The 23,231-nt window shown below is 33.6% G+C and overlaps 2 protein-coding genes across 6 annotated transcripts; both read right to left on the reverse strand.

The window, feature by feature from the left end:
• Nucleotides 1-237: 237 nt before the first annotated feature.
• LOC130809412 (uncharacterized) lies at nt 238-6,089 on the reverse strand. Of its 4 annotated transcripts, none has more exons than XM_057675496.1 (3): nt 5,532-6,089; nt 2,149-2,372; nt 238-1,037 (listed from the first exon to the last, which is right to left on the reverse strand). In XM_057675496.1, exons 2-3 carry the CDS (start codon nt 2,190-2,192, stop codon nt 365-367), a joined length of 717 nt encoding a protein of 238 aa, XP_057531479.1. In that variant the 5' UTR covers nt 2,193-2,372; nt 5,532-6,089; the 3' UTR covers nt 238-364. The 4 variants fall into 4 exon arrangements, with proteins under 4 accessions (XP_057531479.1, XP_057533275.1, XP_057532818.1 ...); XM_057677292.1 differs by having other exon boundaries at nt 2,303-2,372; nt 5,532-6,088; XM_057676835.1 differs by having other exon boundaries at nt 2,184-2,372; nt 5,532-6,088.
• An 8,655-nt stretch (nt 6,090-14,744) lies between these two features.
• On the reverse strand, nt 14,745-20,258 carry LOC130811721 (uncharacterized). 2 transcript variants are annotated; one of them, XM_057678531.1, is made up of 2 exons: nt 20,061-20,258; nt 14,745-16,511 (listed from the first exon to the last, which is right to left on the reverse strand). In XM_057678531.1, exon 2 carries the CDS (start codon nt 15,931-15,933, stop codon nt 15,133-15,135), a length of 801 nt encoding a protein of 266 aa, XP_057534514.1. In that variant the 5' UTR covers nt 15,934-16,511; nt 20,061-20,258; the 3' UTR covers nt 14,745-15,132. The 2 variants fall into 2 exon arrangements, with proteins under 2 accessions (XP_057534514.1, XP_057533947.1); XM_057677964.1 differs by having other exon boundaries at nt 20,056-20,258.
• Nucleotides 20,259-23,231: the final 2,973 nt, after the last annotated feature.

Consider the following 23,231-nt stretch of genomic DNA (forward strand, 5'->3'; position numbering starts at 1 on the left):
TGTGGACAAGTAGCTCTGATATTAAAACCACAATGTAACAAATTCAAATGAACAATAGAATATCAATTTGGTACCGCATACGCTGCAAAAAGAGTACAAATAAGGTACCGAAACGATTATAAACCAGAAACAAACAGAGAATGTACAAATTCTATTTCACATCTCAATACCCAAAACTTCTGGAGAAGAAAAACTATTGGTAGAAACAAGAAACATAGCATAAAAAAGACACCAAAATAAAGATCATTTGAGAGAATTCCAATTAATCATAGGTAAACTTTCAATTTCAAGAATTGGATAATAGATTAAGAGTTAAAACAGTAGGATCTCCGGGTTGAAGAAACGATATCTAGAGCAAGTAAAATCATCTAACCTGTTTCAAAGCTTGACGTATAATATCATCATTTATAAACGGTCTTAAAGACCACATTAGGCAATAGCTTTCCAGTTCGCCACTCGATGATTTGAAACTCAATGAAGAAACAATCTTTTCCTGCATCACATAATCTTGCTTTACCATGCTGTAGATGACAGCCATATAGGAAGCACAACCAACCCCGTCAAGTTTTTCAGAACCAATCGCTTCTGAAGCCTGGATTTCCGTCTCTAATTGGTCGTCTGAGGTCATACATAATGCATTGCCAGCCTTATCCATAAGATTTTTAAGTTCGTCAATTATGGATTTTGATTTTGTGACACAATCGTGAAGGTCAGACAAGCTTGTGTTCAACTGACCGACACTCAGTGTGCTATCATAAGCATTGAGGCAGCCAGCTTGTACATACGCATTAACCCTCTTGGTTTCATTCGCTTTGGCGATGCTCTTGACCAGGTCGGATGATTCGTATATTGAAGGGCGTCTGAGAAACTCAAGAGCCTGCTGAAATCTTACGAGAAACTTCCTTCCGACTTCCACTAACTCTTCCAACTTTATGACTTCCACCATAAATTCTGCCAGAATTTGCCTCAATTCATCATCAATATTGGAAATCGGTTTCCCTTCTTCCATCTTGAAAGCCAGATCAGATTGTGTTGCGCTGCACAAAAGTAAGCATTCGTATTCACACTACGATCGAAAGAAACTACAACTTGCAAATATAACTTCACAATCATTTTCATAGTTGTACTTTTGCATAACAGATAGAAGTAACAACTCCAAATGTAAAATCACGAGGTCAAAAAGAAATTTGTTCAACGATTCAAGAGCATAAGAGGAACGTGTTTGTGTGGTCGTCTTGAAAATTAATTGCTGCTTTTGTACCGTAGCCTGCTACACCTTTCTTGTTTCAATTTGATGTCATTAATCATTGTAGCGAAAAAATGGAAACCTCTATTCTATCCTATCCGCGATAAGATGACATGGATCTTCATTAACACTTGGGAAAATATGTTTGATATTTTATAAATATTGATTAAACACTTTTATAGTCCTAGGAACTAAACAATAATAACAACAATGTCAGAGCCTTAATCCCAAAAGAATGAGTCGGTTATATGAACCAATATATCAGTTCCACTAATCGTCAACATGGATTATCTTTCTCCATATATTTTGGTATTTTACCATCCCGACCTCTAAATCTAAAATTTTCATATTATTCTTCACTCCATCTATCCAGGTTATCTTCGTTTTTCACTCGTCCTCATTTTAAATCTCCCAAGTTTCAAATTTCTATTTTTCTTAACAGTTCTCCAATACTCGGTCATTGCACATGTCCAAACTATTTTAGTTAATTCTCTTTCATCTTAACCTCAATAGTTGTGACACCTAAATATTTTGTTATGTCTTTGATTCTACTTAAATCCTCAAAGTATGTTCATTCATCCATCTAAGCATTCTCATTCCACTACTCCCATCTCCCTAAAGAGCTCAATATTTTGATGCATATAATAGTGTTGATCTAATAGAAACTTAACAAAAAACAAAAATAAGATAACACCTCCCAGTGAGTAATCCCGGTTTATCTCCAAGATTTCAGCAAGAAGAAACAGGGGGAAACCAAAAACACTAGGAAAGGAAGACAAAAGTGGACAAAATAGTGAATCACAGAATAAGCCTAATGTTAACTAAGATTAACACGCCGATCACTTTTTTCAAGATGTTTCAAACAATGGGAACATAAAAAACTATGCAAAGAAGTAACCAACAGAATGGAAGGGACAATAGGAAATATAGTGGGCACCGAACGCATTGTGTTCCGATGCTCTTCGATCCCCCCTCGGGAAAAGTAAACCCCAAACACAACAGAACTAGTGTCTGTTCAAGATCCTTGTTATTAGAAATAAAGGGTCAATTTCTCACTAGAGGTAGACAAGTTACTCAGCAGCTTATATTCTCTCCAAAGGTACTGAATAATTAATTCTATCACAATCTGCCAATAAGAATAAGAATGTATAAGATTTTCAAGTTAGAAAATATCAAAAATTTAAAGTACAATCAACAAATTTCAGGTCACAAAGAGAATAGGGAGAAAAAGAATAATCAACAGTGGGAACTGTCCCAAAACATGCAAGTAAGTAGACCTCAGCAATTATCTAGAGATTGAATCATCATCAAAAGGTTAATAATATTTATATGCATCAGGCAGAAAGGTATCCAAAAACAAGCGATTTACTTTAACATCATTGGTTAAGCAAAATTAGTAATTGATATGTCCTAAGATTTGCTTAGCTAAGGTACTTCAGATCAGTTATAGCTTCAACTTATTTATGGTCTTTATTAAGCGGATGGTAAATATAATCCACAAGCTTAAAAACACAAATGCACAATCAATTGAAGCGATGTGTGACTCCATCAACAACTATCCTAGAATGCACTGAGCAGTTAAATGCTAAAATCAAACAAACATAGCACAAATAACATCCTAATACACCATTCAAAACAGTAATACAACCTAGGTTAAAGAGAAATATGGATGCAGATGAAGCAATCAAAACCTGCAACAGATTCAAGGCTTGAAGCTAGAGCCTCTGGTGCATCCCTTTTATTTTGCAAATTAAAAAACTCATGGGAGCCGGAGTAAGACCAACACAACTAGATGCCAGCACAGACCAAACATAAGACAAGTGCTTCACCAAATAAATTCATAAAATAACTAAATGACTGTTATTCATTGAGTCATGAGGCTCAAGAGAAGAAAAGCTATGTTGATTGAACAATTTAAGTAACTTATAACATACCCAATGTCGATTGTCATATTATTTATTTTTCTCAGGACAGTTTGCATATTTGTCTACAAATAACCAGACAAAAAACAGATTTCCAACCAAATAAACAAAGGAAAGAGCATGCCGAATCATCCTCTAATCAACTAGACAACATGAGGAATACCAATGAAATGAACTCTTGGTAAATGGTAACAGGGAATTTAATTTATCTTTGCAGAGAACCGGATATTGATACTGAAACAGCCCAAACCAACGTAAACAGTGTAATAATACTGTCTACAAGGCACAGCGGAAAACTTATAGAAGTCTCGGCTAAATCTGACCTGTGGCTAATAGCCACAACAAATCAATTTCAGAGTATTTAAAAACTTTTTACATAATTAAGTGAAAACTATTTACAAAACATTATAAAATTATTACAATTTAATTTACAAATATCTAATTTACATTATGAATTTCAAAAAGAAGTCCTCGCCTCGCACGTAACACATAATACAAGTATGCATCGTCTCCACTGCAGAGCTAACCTAAAAATGGATCTATCCCCCGTAAGGAATAGGCCCCATCAAAGACTGTCAACAATTGATTTATTCAGTAATCCAACCAACTATTACATTTATATTCAAGTCCTTAACAAAACATCTCCAACTTTTGCTCATTTGGTATCTCCATATGAAACATTAATTTATAAGAACCCAAACTCTTTTAAAAGACCCTCTGGTATCGACATAAATACGACTAAGAACCTTTGGTTCATAGTGAATCAAAACACGGCTATAACTTTACAAGTTAATAGCGAAAATCAAAATGCGGCTATTACTTTACAAATCAATAGCGAAACAATACGGCAAATGAAAAATATGATATCATTTGCGAAACAAAAAAACTTTATGTACCAAATGTATTTATTCAAAACTCATATTAAATCAATAATTTAACAGCACTTTAAAACGTGAGAATATATGGACCGTCAGGAAGTAGGCTTGATCTAAATCCCGAGAACACGGGTGATCGTCATCACCGAAAATACGGTTCTTGCAAGAACGAAACGGGATCGGGGGCTCGAGACCGATCCGAATAACCATTACCTATTATCAAGCTAAAGGATTTCACAATAATTCGGATATAAATATCCGTTGCCAATTCCCAAAAACGGACATTTTTCAATGTCGAACATTTTAATATAAAACGAATCAATAAGTCACTTGATTTTCTTTAAAATCAATAATCATAACTCATTTTCCTAGTACAATATTAAAAAGCTCATATTTATAAAATTGTGAACATACAAAACATAATTTTGACCAAGAACTAGAAGCAAGGTCAAAACAAAGTTAAAATCAAAAGTTTCGAACACCAAAAATTATACGATTTTGCTCAAATATCAATAGCAGTAATACCACACCTTATAAACCATAACTTAAACTTTGAAATACTTGAATTAAATTTAAAACATAATAGTTTGCTTGTAGATTACCTTTCTTGCCATGAATAACAATCAATAATTACAATACCAATCAATACATCATCAACCATCAACATGTAAAAACTTGAGTTACTATCAATGGAGTTTAACCAATTTTAAATTTCAAATACCCAACTTATATCATACCCACATAATATCAACTAATCAAATACCCAATCGACACTTATGTTCCCAAATTTGATACTAGAACCAATTACCCATACTAATCAAATAAGAACCCATAACTCAACAATATCAATCAATAAAACTCAATTGAATAATAAATAATAACCCTAAACACTTGGAGTACTCAATTTGAACCCAACTTTAATTATGAATAAGCAAATCCAAAATGCTATTTTGGATTTTCAGGACACCCTGTTAGTATTTCGGGCATAACTCTCTCATACGAACTCATTTTGGGGCGATTCAAGTGCCCACGCGACCGCGACTCGGAGCTCTACAAATCATATGCAGAAAACAGAACCCAGAAATGGCTAGAAGAGGCTCTAAATCAGCTAAGAATAGTGAGGACAGAATCTGATGTTTTTTTAGGAACTCTAAATGAACTTTGCTCTTAAAGTTTGAAGATGAATCAAAACTCCAAATTGCAACCACTAATCAAATACTACCACATGAATTAAAACTCAAAGAGAATCCAAATGAATCCAACATCAACACTTGAATTAATTACCCAATTGATGTAGAAATTAAACCCAAATAATCATCACTAATCAACATTAAACAAGAATCCAAAACTTAATAAGAAATCAATTTGATACTAATAACCTAATTTGATATCATAATCAAATTAATCATAATCATAAATCAAATGAATTTGCAATATAAAATCAATTACTCAAAATTAAACTTTAAAGCTTTACTAATTGTGTCTTACCTCTTTATGAACAAATCTCCATTAAAACTTGATATGCAAGCTTTTTGAAAACCATAGATGAATCAACTCTTCAATGGTATACTTCATTATCTACCAATGGAACTTCAATTCACTAATTTTTCCCAAATCAGAAACCCTAACTTGATTCTTCAATAAACCTACTTGAAATTCAACTCAGAAACCCCAAATTAATAAAACCCTAACTTTAATATCAATAACAAGACATAAAACTTTGCCAAAAATAAAGAGGTGAGGAGGTGGTGACTGAAGTGGCGGAAAAGGTGGTGCAGCAGTGGCGACGTGTCAGAGGAGATCGCGCGTACAAGGGGAATCGAGTAGGGGGTTTTGAATAGGGAGCTGGGCTTTGGGGGTGCTGTGATTGGCTGAGCTGCGGTGGAGGTGGGTGGTGAGGCGGCGAGCTGGCACAGAGAAACCGACAGGTATGGAGGCGTGATGGTGGGATAATGGCGTTGAGGTTTGAGGGAGGAGAGCTAAATTTTGGATTGGGTTTTATTTTTCTTTTCTTTTTTTTTTTTAAGTAGATGAAGGAGATGAGTAATATCTGATTATATAGGGTCACTCATAACTTAAAAGATGGGTTTTTACCTTTGGGTGACTCATATTTTGGATGAGTCATATAATGTAGTGGCATTACATGAGCTTATAGCTTCTTACCAATACCTACTCATCTATTTAATTTTAATCTCAATTTTCATCGTATAACTTATTTTGTCCCCAAAAATAATACAACGAATACCCAAATACATCTTTTACTTGTTCCCAATTAACTTAGTTAACATACTTAAAATTTAATGCGCAAATTAACTTAATTATTTACTATTAATTAAGCCGCTAAAATAGAGGTTGTATCAGTTACAAGGCAAATATTCTTATTGGGATAACACACATCTAAGTTATCTCCATGTAAAAGTGAATGTATTACCATGCCAACGAAATTCTTGGGAGTACTTATATTGTATATATTGTAAGTTAGAGATCATAACATCAGGATACGTTTGCATAAAATTAATCTTTCAATTTTGTAATAATGTGTAGACATAACCAACCAACCCCCTTCCAATACCTTAAAAAAACAATACCCACACAATCGAGTATCAACCACAAATTAGATATAAGGGAAGGTACATGAAACCAAACGGCATAGATATAAATGAGCCAACAATAACTACAGATAACGACTTAAAAATCATAAGTAAATAAATGTTACAACGATCCAATTTAGGGAAAAATCCTTCCGTTTTTCTTCACTTGAACAAATACAAACAGATAATTATCATTAACTTAAATTCATCAAATATGCTATCCAAAAACATTGCCAGTCCATCACATCTACAAACTTCAAGTAATAAATGTGGAATTGAAGGGCGTGTTTTAGCTATAAATAACTATATAGCTTGTTAAAAATTAACTGAAAGAAAACAAGCTCTTCCATTGATAAATCGAAACAATCATCAATAAGATTTTAACATCATAACAACACACACAAAAAATAAAAACCTACTAACATAATCAAAAACAGATAAGTTCAGCAATCAAGCGCATCAAGAATCAGTGATTCAATTTTCGTAACCAAAATCTTTCGCATAAATTAGGTATAGCATCTTAGCCTCAACAGTTGTGACACCTAAATATTTTGTTATGTCTTTGATTTTACTTAAATCCTCAAAGTATGTTCACTCGTCCATCCAAGCATTCTCATTCCACTACACCCATCTCCCTAAAGAGCTCAATATTTTGATGTAATAATAGTGTTATTCTAATAGAAACTTAACAAAAAACAAAAATAAGATAACAAGTAAAGAAGAATAACGTGGTACTACCAACTGAACACTAAATAGTCGATCAAACTTGGAGTGAACAACCTACTTAATTCGTTCTCGAATTAAATGAGTTGTGCCTTGTGAAATCAAGAAAGCGTAAGAAGACTTTGCCTAAAAGAATCAACTACACTTTCAAGCAATCAACTTATAACACCTTTTTCCAAATATATCTAGTAAATCACCGACACTTTATGCACAATCTTCTTTATTTTCATTGAAATCGACTTATCATCGAGTGTGAATCACCAAATGTTGTAATCCTGAAAAACAAATATAGCAAATACTAATACCTTTCACACTAAAAAGATCATTACTTTGTACTCCAAGAAGAAAATCATCATTGAAATCACAATAGTAAAGCCCAACGGTGAAAAACGCACCCACGAAAGACATGTGTATTCTTAAATAAAATAGAAAATCTTGATTGAAAATGTTTGATAAAATAAGAAATTTCGGTATAGTTTCTCATTTATACATCACATTTACCATGAGGATGGTTGATGAGAATCATAAACTCACAAATGAAGGACATTATGTAGTAGCTTTAAATCCAGCTTTATCAAGTTTTATTCGCTCAATACTAGTAATTTACAAACTACCAAAGCCTAATCCTTTAGAAACTCATATCATGTCTATTACATCAACAGTAACAGTAACATTTTTGTTCAAGATTCCTTGATTTCACTTAATGACATTTAGTAAGTGTTTGGTATGGAATTCAAGACCATAAGAACGGATTTATATAGCCAAATTTCTTGGAGTTTGTTGGTTTCACAAGTTTACATTACCCAATTTAATACCAATAGTTGATTGAAACCCAAAATTGTTACCTGTCAGTATGCATTATGCTAAATTACATGTCACTTCCATTATCGTTTAAACTTTCAATTGTTACGACATGCTCTCTCCCCTGCTTCACTCTCTCCTATAAATTCTCTATATTATTCATCTCTTTACACCAATATTTTGTTATCTTTCCTCGATTCGCAACAATAGAGGATTTGGCCATTGCGCGGTTTTAGGGCTCCTAAATCAAGGTTGTCGAAGTATAGGGCAGTAGTAAAGGTGGTATCCAGTAGTTCCAACCAACACGACGGAAGGAAGTAAGAGTGGTGGAGGTGTGATAGCAAGATTTTCACAGTCGTCTATGCTAAACCTTGAACCAAACAGTACTTATAACAACCTACGCACTACACAAGTATAGTGGGGTAGGGGATCGAACCACGAGGACAAGGTTGACAATAAACTCCGCGTCTCAACATAATTATTTTTTTTGTAGGTTGAAGAGCATCTAAAACTAATGACCGAAATAACAAGCACGGTTGATTAACAATATAAATCAAATGGGAGAAAAAGGGATTCAGATTAGATTCACCCTAGGAAGGCGATCTTAAAAGAGCATATATTGGGTCAGAGGAAATCAAACAATAACTAGCCTAGACACCCAAGAGTGCGAGAGGAAGTTGGTGATTCCACAAATCACAAGGAACGACCTATAATCGCCCTATGTCTTCGAAGGAGTTGCAGGACAAGATTCGCATTGGGTTTCGAGAACCAATCATTATCATCTTTTTCTTAATCCTAAACAATGAAGAGCATAAACATTCCTAGGGTTTCACTAATCAATCCCCAAGGAGAACTACTCACACATGATTAAAACATAGGAAACAATGATAATCAATAGAACAACAACCATAGATGATGATGATCAAAAGAAACCAACAATAGTAAAAGTAATGTAGAAACTATTCTAGATGAGCAATAAATACAAGGCAAGACAATAAATGCAATAAATGAACTCAAAGTAAATGCATTAAATGAACTCGAAGCAATGAGGAGATTGATACTTACAACCAAATTTTGATGGTACATTAAGGAGGTGCCAAAAATTCAATAATCAAGATTGAAATCCAAACTAGAAAGTAAAGAATTGAAATAAAAGATTGAGATAATAAAACTATGATAAACTAGGTTTTTTTACTTAAAAGGCTAAGTAATAAAGCTATACTAGAGAATGTATTAGGGCTCTCCCCTTGTTTCTACAGAAAGTGGGGTATTTATACCCTCTAAGCAAAGGAAATTCAAATGACGGAAGGAAGTAAGAGTGGTGGAGGTGTGATAGCAAGATTTTCACAGTCGTCTATGCTAAACCTTGAACCAAACAGTACTTATAACAACCTACGCACTACACAAGTATAGTGGGGTAGGGGATCGAACCACGAGGACAAGGTTGACAATAAACTCCGCGTCTCAACATAATTATTTTTTTTGTAGGTTGAAGAGCATCTAAAACTAATGACCGAAATAACAAGCACGGTTGATTAACAATATAAATCAAATGGGAGAAAAAGGGATTCAGATTAGATTCACCCTAGGAAGGCGATCTTAAAAGACCATATATTGGGTCAGAGGAAATCAAACAATAACTAGCCTAGACACCCAAGAGTGCGAGAGGAAGTTGGTGATTCCACAAATCACAAGGAACGACCTATAATCGCCCTATGTCTTCGAAGGAGTTGCAGGACAAGATTCGCATTGGGTTTCGAGAACCAATCATTATCATCTTTTTCTTAATCCTAAACAATGAAGAGCATAAACATTCCTAGGGTTTCACTAATCAATCCCCAAGGAGAATTACTCACACATGATTAAAACATAGGAAACAATGATAATCAATACAAAAGAAACCAACAATAGTAAAAGTAATGTAGAAACTATTCTAGATGAGCAATAAATACAAGGCAAGACAATAAATGCAATAAATGAACTCAAAGTAAATGCATTAAATGAACTCGAAGCAATGAGGAGATTGATACTTACAACCAAATTTTGATGGTACATTAAGGAGGTGCCAAAAATTCAATAATCAAGATTGAAATCCAAACTAGAAAGTAAAGAATTGAAATAAAAGATTGAGATAATAAAACTATGATAAACTAGGTTTTTTTACTTAAAAGGCTAAGTAATAAAGCTATACTAGAGAATGTATTAGGGCTCTCCCCTTGTTTCTACAGAAAGTGGGGTATTTATACCCTCTAAGCAAAGGAAATTCAAATGCCCAAAAATGCCCTTGAGTTTGGCTTGAGAAGAAATACGGTTCTCGCAGAAAATAGGTCTATTCGCCCGAATGGAGGATCCATTCGCCCGAATCTCGATGTTTGAATAATTTCAAGAACTTTCTCTGAGGTTGGTTCGCCCGAATGAAGTGTCCATTCGGTTGAATAGGACTATTCGCCCGAACGGTGTGTCATTTGCCTTTTCCAGCAGCTTTGGTGAATCTTCTTTGAGATAACAGGGGCCATTCGACCGAATGACATTTCCATTCGGTCGAATGGAGCTTAATTCGGCAGTTTCAGCTACTTTTGCCTCCAGATCAACTCCAATTGCTTGAGTGGTGTCTTGGTTAGCCTAAATGGGTTAACAGCTAGTGATTAGAGGCTTCCAAGCTCAGTGTGTCCTCCGGGGAAGTCTTCGCTTTGCGTGCCAAAGTCTCACAGCGCATCGATGTTGACCTTGTTGTCTTCGAATCTCCTGAAATAACCACAAAACAACCCCAAAGACAAGAACAAGGTAAAATCGTGCGTAATGTGCATAATAACGATTGAAAAGCATAAAACTTGGCACAATAAAGCGGTAGTAAACGTGTTCATAAATGAGCACATCAAGGTGGTGGCACAACCGACTACAGAAGAAGAGCGAATCCAAAAACATAATGAGAAAAATCAATAAGTGTTTCTTCTCCATACACATACCAAACTGTCTAACGAAAACACTTAGAAATCTTAACATTACCTTTTCCTTTCCTCATTTATTCCCTTTTCATTCCATTACCACAATTCATACCACACACCCTTAATAGACTTCACACAGTATATAGTACCTCAGTACCCAAAACTTACAATTTCCATTGATATCTATCACCAATTGTAAAGATATGAACAATTCTCTTAGTAAGTAAAATCACACCTTAAAAAAGTTTCACTTTACTAATAGAGGATCCATTTATTTGAATAAGTATTAAATATTTAATAATAAAAAGTTTTCACCCTTGCAATTTCCACCTAATCAACTTCCTAGACGTTAGCAATACAAAAATCGGAAGGATTTCAATATAAATCAATCATAATAACATTTACTCACGATGATCACTAACATGACTAGATTGTAGCCTCTGCAAAAGGTGGCTAACTCAACCTAAGCCACCCACTATCTTCACTTCATGTGGTAAGACTAATCATCTTATATTGAGGCCTAGCTCTAAAATATGTGTAATCACCTTTCATTCTAGCTCATGTTTGTATGTTGACAAAAAATAATTACCACCGGTATGCTGATACAATTTAATCAATCATTCGTTCCATTACACGATAGCAAAGTTAGCATCCTAATAAATCAATCTAGTAGAAACCAAAGTCATCTACAAGCAAATCCCTTGCAATGAAAGGATATAACTTAAGCATGCCCATTTCATAAACTCCTAATTGAAACATTTCAACTTTATGGAGAAAAAGAGAATAGTTATACATACTCCCTCCGTCCCATTGAATCTGCATCATTTTCCATTTTGGTCCGTCCTACTTAATTTGCATCATTTCTACTTTTGAACAATGACCTACCACTTTCTTTTAATCTCACCCATACATTTTAACTCTCTTTTAATTTCATCCACACAATTCATTCTCTCTCTTTATTTATTACCACTTTCTTAAAATTATACCAATTCCTCTTTGATGCAATTCAAAGAGGACATAGTAGTATATGTAAATAACTCAATATTATTCATCTGTGGAGGAATGTACAAGAGTTAGTTTTAGATTGCAAGCCATCATTTTTATTGATTTTTTCTTGAAGGTCTACCTTTCTTCTTTTATGGAAGCAATGTTTTGAATTAAAAATGTTCTTACAACACGTGAGATAAAGGCTTTCCAAACCCTATGCTTTTTGACATACAATCTTCTAGAAAAGGCTAAAGAATAAAGGAAGAAGTGTGGTCAATTTCACATAGGATGCAAATGGGAAAGGATTTGTGTGTAATCATCATTAGGTAATGTAGTAAAAAACAAAATAAATAAAAAATTAGTAGTTCCCCTATTTTTGTGGTTTGAACGTTGACGACTGAAATTCTAAATGACATATAAATTTAAAAACATTAACTAGAACAACTTACACATAAAGTCCCTCGTCCAAACTAATCATTGCCTCGTATTATAGAAATTTGGACAAAGTTGATACAACATTGACAACAATGCCAAGCCGCAATCCCAAAATATGAGAGATCATCGCAAACAATGGTTATTAAAATTTTGGTTGTAAAACAAACTTAATAGTTTGTCATTTTAAGATGAACCCAAGATTAAATAAATACCACATGCATGAAAAAAAAAACTAACCTTCAAGGTGAGAAACTAAAATGGGAAAGAATAAAAAATTAGCTCAGTAAGCTCACAAAACAATGGAACACACTATAAAAACCACCCACTTTGATATATTATCCTTAGACACTACAATGGTTATAATTTCTACGGGTACTAAAGAATAAAAAGAGAGGTTTGGAAGGAGTTCCTGCTAAACATCAATAAAATTCAAGAAAATCTGTATATTGTTTAATCCTTATAGTAAGATAACTCACTCATTCTTGCACTAGCCCACAATCATACATGAATTTAATGTAATATAACAATTAAGGAAAGTAATTGAAACATATTCATATATCACAACACCACCACTTAAGTATTGAAGTAAAAGACTCATAAATCTGACCCCTGAAATGATGAACAACCACAAGTCCACAGACACCACCAAACGGTTCTCCATTTGACGAGGCGTCGGGGAGACTATGTTCTTCCAAGCCTTACACCTAACAAATCAACGCTGCCACTTAATATGGCTCAAATCATGTGCACTTTTCGAGGTGAAGTTGCAGATGGTGTGCGACCAAGTGTTCATCGAAAATAATATATTGGTTATCACAAACAAGAGTAAAACCCCGCTTAGGTGGGAGGCATGTGGGTGTCACTTGCACCTTGTTTGGATTGAAGGAATCGAAGGGAAAAGAAGGAGTGAGATTTGAAGTCATATAGTTTCCTTTATTTGGATACCAATTTTGGAGAGGTTGTCTCTTGCTTTCCTCAAAACAAATAGAGAGACTTTGTCTTCTCCAACTATTCTCTCCCCATCCTTTCCCTTGCTTCTCTTTCCCCTTCCCTTCCTTTCCTCTACCTCCTAAATTCCAAAATTCTCATCCAAACAAAGTGTAAACGGTATTAGGTAATGGAATTTGTGACTGAAAATAAAGGAGAGGCACAACAATGTCCATCAATAATGGCATACTTATGAATGTCAATGTAAGGTTCTACTTTTTACCCACAATTTTCATCAATTATTCTAGTTCCAATTCATGGTTTCTCCAAACCCAAAACCAAAAAGATAAGAATGCAACAAAATAAGAATTGAAACTGAAACTTAAATACATTCACAAGAGCATGAATTCAAATCAAACAAAAAAAACTTGTAAACAACAAATATTCAACTAAAAAACAAGTGTGAAAACAGACCTTTCTGTTTTGAGTGGGGATTTCCCAAAAGGTTCTGTTCAATTTCTCGAATTGGGATGAGTTTCAGTTTACTTTATCCAGTCTAAGGATGTACAGTGGTTTTTTTTATCACATGGGAGGAAGTTAAAATCGAATGAGGATGGAAGGAGGTGGTACTTGGCTACTTGCTCCTCTGTTATCAAATGCTCCATTTTCTCAACAAAAGTCGGGTTTTTTTTTTTAGTAATTGAAGGGGAGAGTGTCTAATTTAATCATGTAATTAAACATTGTCTTTACTAAGTACTCAAATTTATTTATTTATCTTTAGTTTATACAACTATATTATTTCTTTGTTTTTGTTCTAATGGACAGCTTGTTTAGGCTCGTTTTGCGGTAAAATAGTATCATACAAGACTTGTTGACCCATATTTAAGCTGACCTAAATAAGGTCGTCTGTCAACAAAGAATTAGTGTAAAGTATTTATCTTCCAAAGAAAAACTTAAAAGTACTCTAATTTATTATTTAAAAATAAAATCAAATTAATCTTTATTTACAGTTCAACCCTTTAAGGATAAAATAAAATCAACAACTATGACTTGTATTATTTTAGTTTATACTTTATAACATATCAAAACACTATCGCAACATCTTACGATCTAATTCTATCAATTTTGGTCCTGCCCCTCATCGATCCAAGGTAGATCCCGATTCTAACCTTGATAGTCAGTTAGTAACAAATGTTAGTGGTGTGCAGTACATTTATAAAACATTTTTCATAAAAGATTATTCGTCAGTATATTTTCAACATGCAGCTCCTAAGACAAGAGGCCATCATACAAAGACCATAAAAACAGAGTAAGATAGCAAAGCTTCTCCACCAGTCTCCATATGTTAAGTATAAGACATCTGCAGAAATCTAAAACAATACATGATATTTGTTTTTGCATGTACTAACACAACACATAACACATCACACATTATATTGATATAGCTTAACCTGGATAATATTAACTACCCCATTTTTAATTGTCAACCAACGCACACAGTTCACTACTTCAATCAAGAAGTGTCTTTTAAAGAGAGCAAAACAGCTTAGTAGCTAAACAAATACCATAGAAAAGCCTCAGAAAATGTCTCAACTTCTTATTTATTTACAGCAGTATAAGATGCCAAACTCGGTAGCAAAATCCTGATAAAACCACTTAACTGGTTTACATAGCATCAGCTCAGCAAACACAATGCATGGTACCACTGGATTGTTCCAGAAAGTTGTTCGCGCAGCTGGAATCAGGGCTATCGATTTCAATACCATCATCAAAATCCAGCAGCGTGAAAGCAGCAAACTTGTTTGATGGTGGTACCCTATCGGCATCCGAAAAGGAGTCCAAACACTTATCAGACTTTCCGCCCATGTTGCGGCGCTGTTTCTTATCTTTCGATGCACTTGCTCCCCCACGTGCATTCTTACTCTTCTGCTTGCTCTTTCCATGTTTCTTATTGCTCTTTAACTGAAGCCGAGACTTTTTCTTTGGATAGTGAGATAAGGAAGTTGGTACTGGATCATACACATCAGGTGCCCAAGATACACTCAGCTTCCTAGGAGGAGCATATTCCTTTTCTCGGCCACCTTTCATAGCAGAGATGAGCTTGTTTGCAGTCAGAAGAGACTGAGAACGCGTACAAGACTTATTTTCTGGCTGAGATTCAGGTGCATTTTCCTCTTTAACCGCAATAGGGAAAGTAGCGCTCTTGTGTAAGCACTTACAAGATGTTGCATTAGAGCCTTCTTGATCTAGGTTACTGTCACCTGATCCTGTGCTTTCATCCTCCAGACTGCTACTGCCATAATCTGAAGGTAGCTTGCTGCTGCTTTCCAGGTTCTCATGATTATTCACTACTACAGTATCATGAAGTGCATTTTGAAGTTCCTCTATAGTTTCAATTCCAGTAACAAGGCAAGCATGCTGCTTCTTCACGGTAAAAGACTGTTCATCTGTAGCACTACCGTCAACATGAACAATGTCCATCGGAATAAGAGCCAGGGAACTGAAAACACAAAGTTCGTATAGCAAAGAAAACACAGAATTGCCCTAAAATAGAAGTAGAAAAAATCTTCTAAGACTATTGCAACGATGAAAATGCAGATCAAACACCTCCCAGTGAATAATCCCGATTTATCTCCAAGATTTCAGCAAGAAACAGGGGGAAACCAAAAACACAAGGAAAGGAAGACAAAAGTGGACAAAATAGTGAATCACAAAACAAGCCTAATGTTAACTAAGATTACCACGCCGATCACTTTTTTCAAGATGTTTCAAACGATGGGAACATAAAAAACTATGCAAAAAAGTAGCCAACAGAATGGAAGGGACAATAGGAAATATAGTGGGCACCGAACGCATTGTGTTCCGATGCTCTTCGACCCCCCCTCGGGAAAAGTAAACCCCGAATGCAACAGAACTAGTGTCTGTTCAAGATCCTTGTTATTAGAAATAAAGTGTCAATTTCTCACTCGAGATAGACAAGTTACTCAACAGCTTATATTCTCTCCAAAGGTAGCATATTCCTTGAGCTTGAGGTATTGAATAGTTAATTTTATCACAATCTGCCAATAAGAATAAGAATGCATAAGATTTTCAAGTTAGAAAATATCAAAAATTTAAAGTACAACCAACAAATTTCAGGTCACAAAGAGAATAGGGAGAAAAAGAATAATCAACAGTGGGAATTGTCCCAAAACATGCAAGTAAGTAGACCTCAGCAATTATCTAGAGATTGAATCATCATCAAAAGGTTAATAATATTTATATGCATCAGGTAGAAAGGCATCCAAAAACAAGCGATTTACTTTTAACATCATTGGTTAAGCAAAATTAATAATTGATAAGTCCTAAGATTTGCTTAGCTAAGGTACTTTAGATCAATTATAGCTTCAACTTATTTATGGCCTTTATTAAGAGGATGGTAAATATAATCCACAAGCTTAAAAACACAAATGCACAACCAATTAAAGCGATGTGTGACTCCATCAACAACTATCCTAAAATGCACTGAGCAGTTAAATGCTAAAATCAAACAAACATAGCACAAATAACATCCTAATACACCATTCAAAACAGTAATACAACCTAGGTTAAAGAGAAATATGGATGCAGATGAAGCAATCAAAACCTGCAACAGATTCAAGGCTTGAAGCTAGAGCCTCTGCTGCATCCCTTTTATTTTGCAAATTAAAAAACTCATGGGAGCCGGAGGAAGACCAAGACAACTAGATGCCAGCACAGACCAAACATAAGACAAGTGCTTCACCAAATAAATTCATAAAATAACTAATTGACTGTTATTCATTGAGTCATGAGGCTCAAGAGAAGAAAAGCTAGGTTAATTGAACATTTTAAGTAACTTATAACATACCTAATGTCGATTGTCATATTATTTATTTTTCTCAGGATAGTTTGCATATTTGTCAACAAATAACTAGACAAAAAACAGATTTCCAACCAAATAAATAAAGGAAAGAGCATGCAGAATCATTCTCTAATCAACTAGACAACATGAGGAATACCAATGAAATGAACTCTTGGTAAATGGTAACAGGTAATTTAATTTATGTTTGCACAGAACCAGATATTGATACTGAAACAGTCTAAACCAGCGTAAACAGTATAATAATACTGTCTACAAGGCACAGCGGAAGACTTATAGAAGTCTCGGCTGAATCTGACTTGTGGCTAATAGCCACAACAAACCAATATCAGAGTATTTAAAAACTTTTTACATAATTAAGTGAAAACTATTTACAAAACATTATAAAATTATTACAATTTAATTTACAAATATCTAATTTACATTATGAATTTCAAAAAGAAGTCCTCGCCTCGCACGTAACACGTAATACAAGTATGCATCGTCTCCACTGCAGAGCTAACCTAAAAATGGATCTATCCCCCGTAAGGAATAGGCCCCATCAAAGACTGTCTACAATTGATTTGTTCAGTAATCCAACCAACTATTACATTCATATTCAAGTCCTTAACAAAACATCTCCGACTCTTGCTCATTTGGTATCTCCATATGAAACATTAATTTATAAGAACCTAAACTCTTTTAAAAGACCCTCTGGTATCGACATAAATACGACTAAGAACCTTTGGTTCATAGTGAATTAAAACACGGCTATAACTTTACAAGTTAATTGCGAAAATCAAAATGCGGCTATTACTTTACAAATCAATAGCGAAACAATACGGCAAATGAAAAATATGATATCATTTGCGAAACAAAAAATCTTTATGTACCAAATGTATTTATTCAAAACTCATATTAAATCAATAATTTAACAGCACTTTAAAACGTGGGAATATATGGACCGTCAGAAAGTAGGCTTGATCTAAATCCTGAGAACACGGGTGATCGTCATCACCGAAAATACGGTTCTTGCAAGAACGAAACGGGATCTGGGGCTCGAGACCGATCCGAATAACCATTACCTATTATCAAGCTAAAGGATTTCACAATAATCCGGATATAAATATCCGTTGCCAATTCCCAAGAACGGACATTTTTCAATGTCGAACATTTTAATATAAAACGAATCAATAAGTCTCTTGATTTCTTTAAAATAAATAATCATAACTCATTTTCCAAGTACAATATTGAAAAGCTCATATTTATAAATTTGTGAACATACAAAACATAATTTTGACCAAGAACTAGAAGCAAGGTCAAAACAAAGTTAAAATCCAAAGTTTCGAACACCAAAAATTATTCGATTTTGCTCAAATATCAATATCAGTAATACCACACCTTATAAACCATAACTTAAACTTTGAAACACTTGAATTAAATTTAAAACATAGTAGTTTGCTTGTAGGTTGCCTTTCTTGCCATGAATAACAATCGATAATTACAATACCAATCAATTCATCATCAACCATCAACATGTAAAAACTTGATTTACTATCAATGGAGTTTAACCAATTTTAAATTCCAAATACCCAACTTATATCATACCCACATAATATCAACTAATCAAATACCCAATCGATACTTATGTTCCCAAATTTGATACTAGAACCAATTATCCATACTAATCAAATAAGAGCCCATAACTCAACAATATCAATCAATAAAACTCAATTGAATAATAAATAATAACCCTAAACACTTGGAGTACTCAATTTGAACCCCAACTTTAATTATGAAGAAGCAAATCCAAAATGCTATTTTCGGATTTTCAGGACACCCTGTTAGTATTTCGGGCATAACTCTCTCATACGAACTCATTTTGGGGCGATTCAAGTGCCCACGCGACCGCGACTCGGAGCTCTACAAATCATATGCAGAAAACAGAACCCAAAAATGACTAGAAGAGGCTCTAAATAAGCCATAGTGAGGACAGAATCTGATTTTTTTTTAGGAACACTAAATGAACTTTGCTCTTAAAGTTTGAAGATGAATCAAAACTCCAAATTGCAACCACTAATCAAATACTACCACATGAATTAGAACTCAAAGAGAATCCAAATGTGTAGACATAACCAAACAACCTCCCAATACCCTCAAAAAAAAATACCCACACAATCGAGTATCAACCACAAATTAGATATAAGGGAAGGTACATGAAACCAAACGACATAGATATAAATGAGCCAACAATAACTACTTTAAAATCACAAGTAAATAAGTGTTACAACGATCCAATCCAGGGAAAAATCATTATGTTTTTCTTCAGTTGAACAAATACAAACAGAGAATTATCAATAACTTAAATTCATCAAATATGCTATCCAAAAACAATGCTAGTCCATCACATCCACAAACTTCAGGTAATATATCTGGAATTGAATGGCCTATTTTAGCTATAAATAACTATATAGCTTGTTAAAAATAAACTGAAAGAAAACAAGCTCTTCCGTTGATAAATCGAAGCAATCATCAATAAGATTTTAACATCATAACAACACACACAAAAAACAAAAAACAAAAACCTACTAACATAATCAAAAACAGATAAGTTCAGCAATCAAGCGTATCAAGAATCAGTGATTCAATTTTCATAACCAAAATCTTTCGCATAAATTAGATATAGCATCACCAAAAAAAACCCCAATTTAATTGAAAAAAAGGGGGAAAATAAGAGAACAAACCTCACCAAGATCGATCTGAAAGGATGAGAAAGAAATAAGAGCATAGCGGCGAAGATCTTCACAAAAAAAGCATTGTCAATGGAGTCATTAAAGGAAAAATCTAAGGTTTGGGGTTTCTGTCTTGTACTTGAAAATTAGGAGAATGTTTATCTTGTTGATGAGGAAAGGGAAAGGATAAATAGAAAATTCGTATTTATAGGTACCTTTTGGATCTGTTGAATGCAATATGCTATTTATATTGGATAATAGTCAAATGGGATATTATTGTAACTTGCAAGTTGTAACAATCAACATTATTAGGTGGTTTGATTTTTTTACAATTTTTTTTTAAAATTTAAATAAAATCCCAATATTGGTGATAGCTAGTAAAATTTAAAGTTTGAGTTTTTTTGTCAACACTTATCTTTGATATTTTATTTGATTTTTTTACTTTTTCTTTTTTTTGTCATGAAAATAATTAGATAAAGCATTGCTATAATTAAAAAGGAAAATACTCATTTAAAATTTCATCTATAATATTGTTAAAAAATTTAACATCAAAGGAACTAATTAACAAAAATCTTGGTTGAATACAAAAAAAAAAAAAAAAATTTTACAAAGTAATAAGAAAATCAAAACAAAAGATGTCCAAATTAAAAAGTAATTAAATTGAATTAAAAATATTTAAGTAATTGAAATCAAGAATAATAAAACTTATATCAAATAACAAAGTCGCTAATTAGAGCAGCGATTCATATTAATCCATTCATGTTGCACAACACTAAATCAAAGATACAATATATAGCCCGATGTAGATTTAACGCACATAATGGTTGAACATTAAAAAATTGTAACTCTCTTTATAACAAATTTGAATGAGTTTAATGCATGATGAATGCATGAATGAATTATAAAATGAAACATGTGGAAAAACATAGACAATTTAGGGCAATAAGTGTTGAACCAAATTTAAATACTAAAATGATTATTATAAAATACTAATAGGAATATGGAGTTTCCTTGAAATGTTATCATGGATTATGGAATGGTGGCCAGAAAGGAATTAGTGCATTTCTTAGTCTAAAACTTAAGATGGAGATTAATCAAACAATAGAACATTCTGAACCCAAAACAACATAGTGAGTTCTAAATAGACATAATTAAATAATGTACTATATGTTTTGGAAATTTAAGCTGGATTAATACTAGTTAAAACTCTTATATTGTTGGTGATGGCATGGTGCTGTAAAAATTTTGACGGTGATGCCGTAGAGGCAGCTAAAAGGTTATATTGTTGGTGGTAATCTACCATCTGGTATATGTGGTGGCAGAGTCTTCTTGAAAAATTTATAGTCCTATGCAAAATTTTTATTTTGCGTTCTATTTATAGTTAACATATTTCTTTTTTTTATTAACTTTTTCATATACAGGAGAAAGAGGGGGTCATATGCGGTCGATTAGCTCGCACATCTTTAAAGACCCCTACGTGGTGCCAGTGATCTAGTTGTCTTGTAGTAGATAAAAAAGAAGAAAGATCAAAAGTCACACAAAAGATTGAAAATTAAAGGGATAAATAACAGTTGCAAGTTCCCAAAACAATTAAAAGCCTAAAAGAAGAAAAACATAATACTGATGAATGTTTCCATAAGTATTTAATATTAATTCTACTAGAGATTCATTGAGATACCCTCTTATATACACAACCTTAAGGGTTGTATATATCATTACCCAATAAATAATACTCCCTCCAATTCAGTATAATTATCTATTTTTCTTATTTGGTCAGTTTACCTTTATTGTCCCTTTTTCATTTTAATTTATAGGTTTTTTACCATATTGTCCTCACGAAACCCTGAATAGTTACTAAAATATCCTATGTTAATAACATAACCGAAATCCATAAACAACCCTAAACCCTAATTACCACTAATCATTTCCTTCACTTTATCTAACCCTGCCCACCCACCCGTTCTCATTTACCCCCTCCATTTTGATTATCACATCCCCTTTCAAACTCTAATTACCACTAATCATTTCCTTATTTTATCTCAATGATGAGAACATCTTGTTATGTGTCACATCTTACTTCATGTCTTCATTACTCCGAAATATAAACCCAAGGTATTTGAAGCATCTACTTGGGGTGATTTCTTTCTCTTTTAGTTTCATAATACGTCTCATTATCTCATTAGTGCTTAAGGTACACTTCATGTGCTTTGTCTTACTCCAACCTAATTTTAACTTTCTTGACTCCTAATCATGTCTCAATTATTCTAACTTAGTATATATCCCTTCCTAGTCTCATCAACAAAAATAATATCATCAACAAAAAATATGTGCCATGGCACGTCTTCTTGTAACCGCCTCGAATTATGAAGGCAAACACTAATTGGAATTTAGTATTAATCAAGCGGAAGCTTACTTTTGCCAACACAATTAAGGGGTTACTTAAAGGTTAAACTAATATTCAAGTATAATTTTTGAACCAAACCAAAGCAATATAACGGAAGTTTTAACTGTCCAAAATATAGGAAAATTACAACCAAATCGAAATAAGTCCAAAATTCAAATTACATCCTTAAAATAGTCTAAATCTAAACTAATAATCTCTCAAATAAAATAAAGAGATCTAAACAAAAGGGGAGTCATACTCCAACTCGGGTTCAACTTCCGCTCGCATATCCATTCTCCGTCGAGGTGCCATAGGGGTTTACTCTAAAAACAAAACCATTGGAAAAACATACAAAGCATAGTATCAGCAAAAAGGCTGAGTATAAACACACTGGTGTCCGTCAAACAAGTTATTAAAATCTTTCTTTTTTTTTTATTTGAGTAAATTCATTTTGAAATATGCTTTTTCATTTGATAAATCATATTATGATTCAAATGAAGTTCAATGGCTCTATAGTAATTTAAAATTCTCATTTTTCATTATAAATCATAAGATCTCAATAGATCCAAATCAATTTCAAACTCATATCATAAGTTTACATGGGTACTCTGTGAGTCATCCTGTGACTCGTATGGTAGTCGGTCTACCGTCCGCGACATGTCCGGCAAGTGTAACACAATGGTATTGTGAACAATACGCGCTCAGCATTGGTGAGCCGTTTAATCATGCACACAACATTTGCTGTGGCATATGTACCCGCCATTTAGGCTAAAACATTTTTTTGTACATAATATATATCTTGTAA

Source organism: Amaranthus tricolor, chromosome 1 (assembly GCF_026212465.1).
Source record: "Amaranthus tricolor cultivar Red isolate AtriRed21 chromosome 1, ASM2621246v1, whole genome shotgun sequence".
Lineage (NCBI taxonomy): Eukaryota > Viridiplantae > Streptophyta > Magnoliopsida > Caryophyllales > Amaranthaceae > Amaranthus > Amaranthus tricolor.

Coding starts and splice junctions, on each gene's coding strand:
- LOC130809412 (XM_057675496.1), bottom strand. CDS start 2,192: ATGCGTTCGGTGCCCACTATATTTCCTATTGTCCCTTCCATTCT. Junction 1,038..2,148: donor CCTATTGTCCCTTCCATTCT/GTTGGTTACTTC, acceptor ACTTTTGTGCAG/CGCAACACAATCTGATCTGG.
- LOC130811721 (XM_057678531.1), bottom strand. CDS start 15,933: ATGGACATTGTTCATGTTGACGGTAGTGCTACAGATGAACAGTCTTTT.